The sequence below is a fragment of the Fukomys damarensis genome, unplaced genomic scaffold (genome assembly GCF_012274545.1).
Source record: "Fukomys damarensis isolate Sample0158 unplaced genomic scaffold, DMR_v1.0_HiC HiC_scaffold_39, whole genome shotgun sequence".
Classification (NCBI taxonomy): domain Eukaryota; kingdom Metazoa; phylum Chordata; class Mammalia; order Rodentia; family Bathyergidae; genus Fukomys; species Fukomys damarensis.
In genome coordinates this window covers 6,195,394-6,204,721 of record NW_022900951.1, presented here as the reverse complement: position 1 = coordinate 6,204,721, position 9,328 = coordinate 6,195,394, and the positions used below count along the sequence as shown (strand labels likewise).

Sequence of the window (9,328 nt, the reverse complement as noted above, 5' to 3'; positions counted from 1 at the left end):
AAAAAAAAAAAAAAAAAAAAAAGCACTTAGAAAGAACTGCCTGATCTCTACTGAGCATACACAGACATTTTGTTGTCAGTACCGAAACAATACAGTGTAACAACTACCTGCAAGTGCCGCCTCTGTTTAGGCACAGGCATCGTCTGCAGTATACTTGCAAGTGCACAGGTTCTATGCAAATCCTATGCCAGGTAAACCAGGAACCGAGCTCCTGCGTCCTGTTATGCCAAGTAGCCCCCTTCCAGTGAGATAGCACCCTGTGTGGTTTGGCGGGGTTTTAACCCGCTGCCAATATCTCAGCGAGCTTCTCTGCTCTTGACATACGAATTTTCCTGGCCAGGCTGCTCAGCCGATGGCAGGCAGCTGAGCTGACAAACGGAGCCAGGGCCCCTGCTGTCTCCCTTTACCTCGCTAACATGATGCTGGCGTTGGGGTTGCTGGTGGCGGGCCCTGTGGGGCTCCACTTGATGGTGTATATCTCTTTGCTGTGAGCTTGAAGGTCATGCACGCACGAGTCCTGCTTCATACTCCAGATCTAGAGGAGACATCAGGGATGAATAAGCAACCTGCCCCCCTGCGAGACGCCCACCAGCCCGCAGGTGTCAGCGGGCCAGTTGGCCGCTGGCTGCCCAAGAGGGGCTCACCTTCAATGTCATGTCATCAGAGCAAGATGCTAGCAACATTCCAGAAGGATCCCATTTGATGGCATTGACCTCATTCTGCAAGAGAGCAGAGTTGTAAGTAGAAAGAGAACCAAAGGCTGAGGTGCTATGGCAGCCAGCGCCCGCCAGGGGGCGGTCGCGCTCTATCAGCAACGCGAACAGCTTCCACGATTTAACCTAGATTTCAAAGAAAACAACATACAAACCCGTATTTTTTCTTCTCACTTTGTCTTTTCATTTATATAAAAAGCACAGCGTCTGCCACACATACATAAATAACCAGCCATGCTCATCTGTATTTCTTTAAGGATAAAAGACTATGAGGGAGGAAGCTGAACAAAGAATTCACATACAAGCACAGCAAGTTAAAAGTAATAAAGCCAGTCATCAGACTTCGATGGCAACGATTCCGTGCACTTCAACATAAGTTACCCCTCTGTCTAAATCCAATTGTGCACGTGTCTTTTGGTGGAAGGGGAAGTAAACACAGAGAAATGGCAAAGATGGTGCAGTCTTAGGGGCGGGATGGGACCACTGCTGGGAAAGCAGAGGAACAAAACCTTCAGCTAGGGACGGGAGGACACCCGGTCCCGAGACACCAGGCTGCAGGCGAGTCCTTTACAAATGCAGCCCCTTCTCCCTTACCCACGGCACCACGGCTGTGGACCGACCGGGGTGCCTGCACCTCCTTGCCTGTGTCCTCCCGTCCCTGGCTGAAAACGAATTGTGCGTGTGAAATGATTTCCTAGGCCAACACAGCAGGCATAATGTAGTGGGGCTGTCCGGGCAGCGGGGCTCTCAGTCGCCCCCTAGGAAGCCCTTGCTGGACACACGGACACGCACGCGTGCCCTCTCGGGTCACCTCACCTGCCGTGTTGGCCTAAGAAATCATTTCACACGCACAATTCGTTTTCTGAGGAACGTGGTGGCGTCCCCTGGTGCTCTGGTGTGGATGACAAAATAGCTGGTCAGGTTCCCTTCTAGGGACACCGAGGCTGGGAGGGTGTGCGACGCAGAGGTGACCAGGTCGCACCTGTGTTTCACATGGCACAGCCGGCTGGGAAAAGGGAAGAGGCACTGGCCCTGCTCTGGAAGGCTGCCATGGGGGCCAGAAGCTCTGCAGGCAGAGGAATCTGTCGGTCACCTAACTGGTGCCATGGCCGCTCTTTGTCGCTTAGCCTCCTCTGCCCTATGGTCACTCCCCTCCCGCACTGGCAATCACCTCAAGGCTGAGAGTGAGGCACCCAACAGGAAGCGGGCATGGGTGGGTCTGCCAGACTTCTGCCCCGGGCCTTGGAAGATGGCGAGGGACCGAGGTTGCTGCTGAAGGTGGGGGGCATTTCAGACAGGGCTGGGAGGGAAGGTGTGAGGTGCTCAATGGGGTTTGTGGTTTCTCAGGATGGACCCGTCACGCTGTACGGAAGCTGACATGTCAACTGCCGATCACACTACTGCTCCCCAATGGTGCTTTTACGATTTTTAACTTCAATTCTGGTGTCTGGTGACCACACACCTAGGGCTAAAAGTGTGGTTCTCTTTATAGTCCTGCTGCTTGGGGACTTGCTGAGCATCTTGGATTGAGTGGTGATGCCACGTAGGAAAGCCTGGCCGTGAGTGCATCAGATATATTTTTTGTTCGATTATCCCCTTTCTTTTCCTGTTCCACAGATGCAGAGAACACGATACTGCCCCACAGGTTGTGAAACCGCCGTTCATTTTTTGCAGTTGTTCATGTTGTCTGTCTGAATTGGTCAATTTCTGCCATCTTTCTTTAGGTGCACTAACTTTACTTCTGCAGTCTCCAACCTGCTGTTAAACTCATCCAGTAGGATTTTCATTCCAGACCGTAGCCATGTCAGTTCTCAAGTCTCCCTTTGTTTTGTAAAAACACAGATTTCCATTCTCTGTGGACACATTCCATCTGTTCATTTATTACGAGCACCTTTTCCTTCATGTCTTCACACATTCTCATAGCTGCTTTAAAGTCTGCTACAAAACCCAGCGCCTGGCTCACGCCAGGGTCTGCTTTTCTCATTTGCTACCCACAGCTGGGCTGATGCAACCTCCTGGGGCAGCAACAACAGTCGTAGCAGCTAAAGGCTGAAGAGTAACAGGTCTGCCTTCACGTCTTTCAATTCTAGGTATAAAAGAAATAGCCCACACATCACACACACACACACACACACACACACACACACACACACACACACACACACACACACACACTTACACACACACTTGTGTCCAGTCGTCAGGATAGCCGCTTACCGTGTGTCCTTGGAAGGTTTTGACTGGGCGGTCGCAGCCGAGTCTGCACACGTGAATACACATGTCCGTGCTACAGGAGGCGAAGGTGGTGTTGTTCTGCCAGTCCACATCAAGAGCCGGGGCTGCAGGCGGGGCAGAGGGAGGACCTTCATACTCTGACCGTGCACAGCTTGGGTGCACAGCCAAGAAGCCTCATCGAGCGTGAATACAGGCTCTTTCCTCCAAAGACCTGAAGCATGCTCCTTCTAGTCTGCAGGGACAACAATCTGCCCCTGGAAAGAGGACCTGGGTGGGGCCGCAGGTCTGGCTCCCACTCTACAGGTGAGAAACAGGGGTAACAAGCAGGGGGCTGCCCGCCCATGCCCCTTGGGTGACTGGGTTTATTTTTAGACCGGGTGGAACCAAAAGGAGAGGGAGAAGACTGCACAGTCTACGTTCAGGATACTTCGGTTAAACGAATCCGCCACACTCTAAGGCATCCCATTGCTTGGCGGGTAACTGGTCGCCCAAGAATCCCCTGGGACGCCACGGCAGGTGTACAGCTCAGGACGGGGCACAGCCTCCTCCTCCTCCTCCCTCGCTCCTGGGGCTCCTTTCCCTATCACCAGCCACCTCCTCGTGCCAGTTCTCGAGCCCGGGCCCTCTCCGGACACTTGCCCACTTCCTGTGTCCGAGTGTGGCTCTTTATCGTGACAGGAAAGACAGAAGCAACAAGCACAGCAGCTGGGCAAAGCTCTCAGGTCCCTGAGCCCCTGCCTGCTCATGGTTCTCAGGCTTGACCTTCTGGCTTCTTTTCTGGACATTTACCACCATCCCACTGTGCCACGGCGGGCCAGGCAGACAGCCAGGGAGCCAGCCAGCAACCTAGCTCTGTCTCTCTGGAGGCCTGGGCTCCCGAAAGGTGCAGAGTTGAGGAGTAAAAGCAAGGGGTTGGGGAGAGGGGAGCCGGTCGTAACAGTGCACAACTGCTATCGTAGTTACTCAGGAGACGGAGGCAGGAGGAGCAGAAATTCACGGCCACTCTGGACAAGTCAGCAAGATCTTTTCTCAAAATAAAAAGGGGGCAGGGCGTGCACCTCCGTTATGCAACACCTACAAACACCGAGTTAGTGAGTACGGATGCAGGGGTTCTTAGGAAGTAGGACAGCCGATTTCTGAAGGCGGCCAGCCGCAATATTCTCATCAGCCCATCAGTGCAAAACTTCATCTTCTGTGAGGTTCTTTTTTCCTTTCTTTCAGTGGTGCCGGGGACTGAACTCAGGGCTTCATGAACTCTAGGCAAGTTCTGTACCACTGAGTTACACCCCCAGCCTGTTTAGTTTTTTTTCACTTCGCGACAGAGTCTCCCTAAGTTGCCCAGACTGGCTTGGAAGTTGTGATACCTCTGCCTCAGCTTTCCAAGTAGCTGGGATGCATTTCAGAAAGGCAAGGGAGCACAGCTCTCTCTGGCCACGAATGCCACAGACTGCCTCTGTCTTCCCCGTCTTTAACCCCCGTAAGATGTCTTCAGCCTTGGCTGGGACCCTGTAAGTGCCTTGCCCAGCCCCTGCCTGGGGGAAAACACAGTGCGGGCCCGCAGGATTTTGGAACATTCCAGGATTTCTCTGTCCTACCATTCCCAGAGACACGGTTCGTGACTGGCTCAGGGCTCCTGACCTTAGCCCCCACCTTGTCCACCACACTGGCCCGGGTAGATAACCACTTCCGGGGTCACCCTATGCCCCCCCACGGCAATAGCAACCTCACCTGAATGGAACGGAAACTGCTGCTTGGCTTCTCCTGTGTGGGCGTCCCAAATGATCGTCGTCTGTTCGGTAGACAGAGGGAAAAGTTAGTAGCTGCTCTCACAGAGACTCCCCCAGAAAATCGTACAGTGTGCGAAACGAAAGCTCGATTTCCTGCCAGATCAGCACAGTCCAACAGAGGTGTGTGAGCCGTGAGGCATTTTCAATTAAACGTGACAAAGAAACTAGTGAAGTTAACTTGAAGAATGTATTTTACCCGGATACGGCCAAAATATTGTTGCTTCAACGTGTCATCGGAATGAAAGCATAAACAAGATGTGTGACATTCCCTGCTATCTACCCTAGGTGTCGCAAGTGTGGTGTGTATTTTACCCTTCACTGAGCCACCCTGAATGAGCTCGTCCGGCTAACTTGTACTGGAGGTGCCACGTGGGACAGGGCAGGCTTTGGCAACACTGGGCAAAGCTGCCAAAATCAGCGGGGAGCTTCTCCTAGAAACCATAAGAAAACCGCCAACGAAGCCCGTCTGTTTGTCTTTTAGGCACTTTTGCCAAGGAAGAGCTGCAGAAATGGGCATTTCTGAGAATCCCTCCGTCACTCCATGAATACCCCTAATTCAAAAACCTGAAACCCAGAACGCTTTTGAGAACTGCCATGATGCCGGAAGAGTCTTGGACTCTGGAGCTTTTCTTCTCTTTTCTGGACCTCAGGATGGAAGCCAGGGCCTCGTGTAGGCTGGGTGAGCTTCTCAGCCCCATTCCCGGGCCTGGAGCGTTTCTGACCTGGTATTTTCAGATCAGAGGTGCTAAGCTGGTGAAGTCTGCGCATATCCCCAGATGGGGAAAACTACCAAATCTCAGTCCTAGATATTGCGACTACAGTGATGCTCAGCCTGTATTAGAGCAGAGGACTGGACTGCTGTGGGTCAGGCACCAAACTGGGGGAAGAGGAGACTCTCACCTTGGAAATCAAAGGCAACCATGGGTCCCTAGGACCTTTAGAACACTAGAGAGACACTCCCAGATGAATCCTCCCGGAATGAAGTCTTCGTCATTAGGGATTTCTGACTCAATTGGAAACCTCTTTGCCAAGGACAGTATTAAGATTTTGCTGTAAGAAGATGTAGCTCACTTTGTGTTGACAGTAGATGTGTTTGGAGGAAACACTCAGAACGGCAAGCGAAACTGGGTAGTTCTACGTTTTGGGTCAGTTCTACACTAACTGACATTTGGGGTTTCTTAGCGGGGCCTTAACTCTTGTTAATCTAGCCATGCACAGGCAAATCCGGCAGTGCAGAGAATATATAAACTTGTAATCCTCCGACACAACATCAGTAATGAGACCGTTCGTTATTTGTGTTTACTTTGCCCCAGACAAAAGAAAACGTTAACTATCCAAAAGCTCTAAAAGACCGTGAAGTAGCTTTCAGCCGCCCTGTGTTAAGCACCCCTGTGTTAAGGTCATCCGATGAACCGCATTTTCTCCCGGGAGGGTATATCCTGTCGAGATCATTCCTAGGATCAGCACTGCCAGGCCTGACGGAGTCACCATGGCGGATGGCGCGGGCCCAAAGGCTAACGGGATTCCACGGATGCCTTTTCGGTGACCTGGGACAGTCAGAGTTGATCACCAGGAGGAAAGCTACAAGCCAAAGGCAGGAAGGAGGCCAGGGAGCAGGGAACTGCTTAGAATTCCAGGAAAGCCTCGGGCAGTAGTCAGCGGTGACCCAGGCCCCACCCCTCTACGGCACCCACGTGTCCCTCGACCTGGAGCACCAGACCTCTCCGGGCTCCAGCTCCTCCTCTATAAAACGGGATGGATCTTCTTAGTGCCTGCTTCCCACCCTGGGAGCACCGAGGGGCTCACAGACACAGGAGTAAAGTGGCTGGTAAGTGCCAGCTATCATTTCCTGGAATTCCTTTAATTAATTCAGCCAGCAGTTCCTGATGGCTGACTGCATATGCGACCAAGTGTCCTATGTCGGTGCCACTCTAATTAGAATGCCCCAGGGAAATCTGGTGGCAATGCTAATCACGGCCACTCAGCTGCCTTCATATTATGTCAGGCTGCCAAGTTGCATGGTGGGGGCAGAGACAGAGGAGTGACTCACTGACTCAGACCAGTGGTGGCGAACCTATGGCACGTGTGCTGCAGCAGGCTGTTCGTTATCACTGAAAGCTCTAAAAGGTTCGCCATCACTGACCCAGACCATCACACGCTGGTGGAGGGATTGGCAAATTCTATCTCTCTCACAGCTGCTTAACTCTGCCCTTATAATGTGAAAGCAGTCTTGGAGAAGTCTCAACAAATGGGTGAGGCTGTGTACCAATAAAACTCCATTTACAAATAAAGGCAACAGGCCAGATTATTTGGCCTGCGTGGGCCACAGTCTGCCAAAAACGACTATGACATGCCTAAGATTGTGATGATGTTGATGGGTCAGATAAAAGTCTGTTATACTAGGTTTTAGAACTTGAATGAACAGAAAGCTAGTAAGGTTTTAAAATTATACAGAAATCCTTCTAGAAGTTATAGCTCTGTGGGAGACGCAAGCAATGTACAGTATTCATTGCCTGATACTACTTTCCTTCCACAGCCACGTTTTATGGTTTGGGTAAACAATATGCCCTCAAAGGCTCACGTGTTCAGAGGTCGAGCGTCTGGAAGGCGATGGGACTGTGGGATGCTCACCGCACCCATCCACGAACAAACCAATGAGTCAGCCCAGTAGGAGGACTCAGGTCACTGGAGGCGCGTGCTGGAAGGGTGCATCTTGTCCTTGCCCTCCTCTGGGGCTCTTTCACTTTCTCCCTGCTTCCTCTGAACTATAGCTTTCCTCCACCTCGCCCTTTGCCTGTGATGTTTCTGCCTTGGAGCCAGCCAACCAGGGACGGAGACCTCTGAAACCGTAAGCCAAACTAAACCTTCCCTCCTTTTCAACGTTTTCGGTCACAGCTCTGAAAAGCTGACTAGCGGCCACGACTAACAATTCCTCCCGGGTCCTCGGTCTGAGGGTCAGGACTCCAGGAAGCCTATCACCTGACTGATAACTGAGGAGACAGGCCCAGTGGACAAGATGACTGGCTGCGTCACACTCGGACCAGTCTCCCGACTTTCGGTCCCCCACGCCCTCCAGATGATCCTGGATTAAGGCCATCGGGTTTACCTGGCAGCACTGCCTAGGCACAAAGCGAGGGATTCTCAAGGGGCTCCGGGAGCCATCAGGAGTCTGCCCTGGTACCTGGGTCTCAGGAAGTCTGTTGTCTACAGAGGAGGCAGCGGTTTATAAAGAAACCGCAGAACAGAGAGGAAAGCGGAAAAGGCGGGCAATGAGAAACAATGTTCGCTACTGAAATGGCCGGGGGTGAAAGGCGGCCGAGTGTGCCCCACCCCAGTTTCTTCTTCCACACTAAGGTGTGCAACGTGGAGATCTTCCTCTTTCCATGAAAGATGCACCGTAAAAAGAAGGGGAAGCCTTGCACAAAGTCTATAGCGACAATGCACCGTGACACGCTTTGTTATAAATTAAAGGGAAGAGCAAGACCTTAAGAGCAAACCGAGCCAAACAAACACTTCTGATATTTTCAGGGGAAGCAGAAAGCCCAAGAATTCAAAGACATCATGAGACTAAAGATAAATAAGCAGCCACAGATCAAAGCGAAGTATTTTAAGCTATTACTCACTTTGTCTACACCAGCACTCAAAATATAATTTCCCTTTTTGTTCCACTTCAAGGCAAAGATAGGTCCTTTATGCTGGCCTAAGGTGCTGGCCAAGTTACCTGGGAGATAGAAACAAACACGTTGACACTTCAGAGTCACTGGCTTGCGGCAAGCAGAAGCACCTCTCCTCCGACCCGGCATCGGGAGGCAGGACTTACCATCTTCCGTCCATATTCGTGCAAAGCCGTCATAGGATCCTGTAGCCAGTAGGGTCCCATCGCTCTGGGGGCCACAAGGACACACAAAGCACTTCTTCAGAATCTCCCCAGAGGAAGTGCCCCGAGGAGCCCACCTTCCCACTGCCGGGCACCCCAACGGCCCCCAAGGAAAGGGGTGGCTCCCCAGCACCCGGCCTGCAGTCTGCCTACGTGGGCTCCTCACACAAGGGCTTGGAAACGGGTCCCTGGACCCAAGTGGTGGGTGGCAGGTGACACTCAGGGACCATCTGCATATAGATAATCCAGCGTTGGGGAAGGTACGTTCATTTGCATCCCTGGCCCCTTTAGCATTTTGAGATAGGGTTTTGCTAAACCGCCCAGGCTGGGCTCCAGCTTTCAATCCTCCTGCCTCATCCTCCCCGAGCAGCTGGGATTACAAGCGTTCCCCCTTCCCGCCCTCAGGTCGGTCTGTCTCTGCGTCTGTGCGGCGCCACATTGGCTGGCGGAAGCGACTTACGTTCCAGTCCAGCGAGGTGACGTCCTTGTTGCTCGGGACGTCGTGGCCGCCTTCGCGGATGCAGTGCCTCAGCACGAGCTGCGTGGGGCCCCCGCTGCTGTTCTCGTTGAGATTCCAGATCCTGGCGGTGGAGTCGCCCGAGCTGCGGGAGGAAACACAGCGGTGTCGGTGCTGGCGGAGCACAGTGGCCCTTCCTCTCCGTGGCACGACACCGACACCGCAGCGTGGGGCTTGCCCGCGCGCGCGCCCTGCCACC

General features: G+C 52.7%; 1 protein-coding gene across 1 annotated transcript in view; it reads right to left on the bottom strand.

The window, feature by feature from the left end:
• Positions 1 to 9,328, bottom strand: part of Tbl1x (transducin beta like 1 X-linked) — a 185,036-nt gene that overhangs the window by 4,338 nt on the left and 171,370 nt on the right. Inside the window, exons 7-13 of the mRNA XM_010618760.3 lie at positions 9,073 to 9,320; positions 8,556 to 8,619; positions 8,359 to 8,456; positions 4,677 to 4,737; positions 2,931 to 3,052; positions 645 to 719; positions 408 to 535 (exon numbers count right to left, since the gene is read on the bottom strand). Of these exons, the coding sequence (XP_010617062.1) occupies positions 408 to 535; positions 645 to 719; positions 2,931 to 3,052; positions 4,677 to 4,737; positions 8,359 to 8,456; positions 8,556 to 8,619; positions 9,073 to 9,320 (796 nt within the window). The remainder of the gene's footprint in view (positions 1 to 407; positions 536 to 644; positions 720 to 2,930; positions 3,053 to 4,676; positions 4,738 to 8,358; positions 8,457 to 8,555; positions 8,620 to 9,072; positions 9,321 to 9,328) is intronic.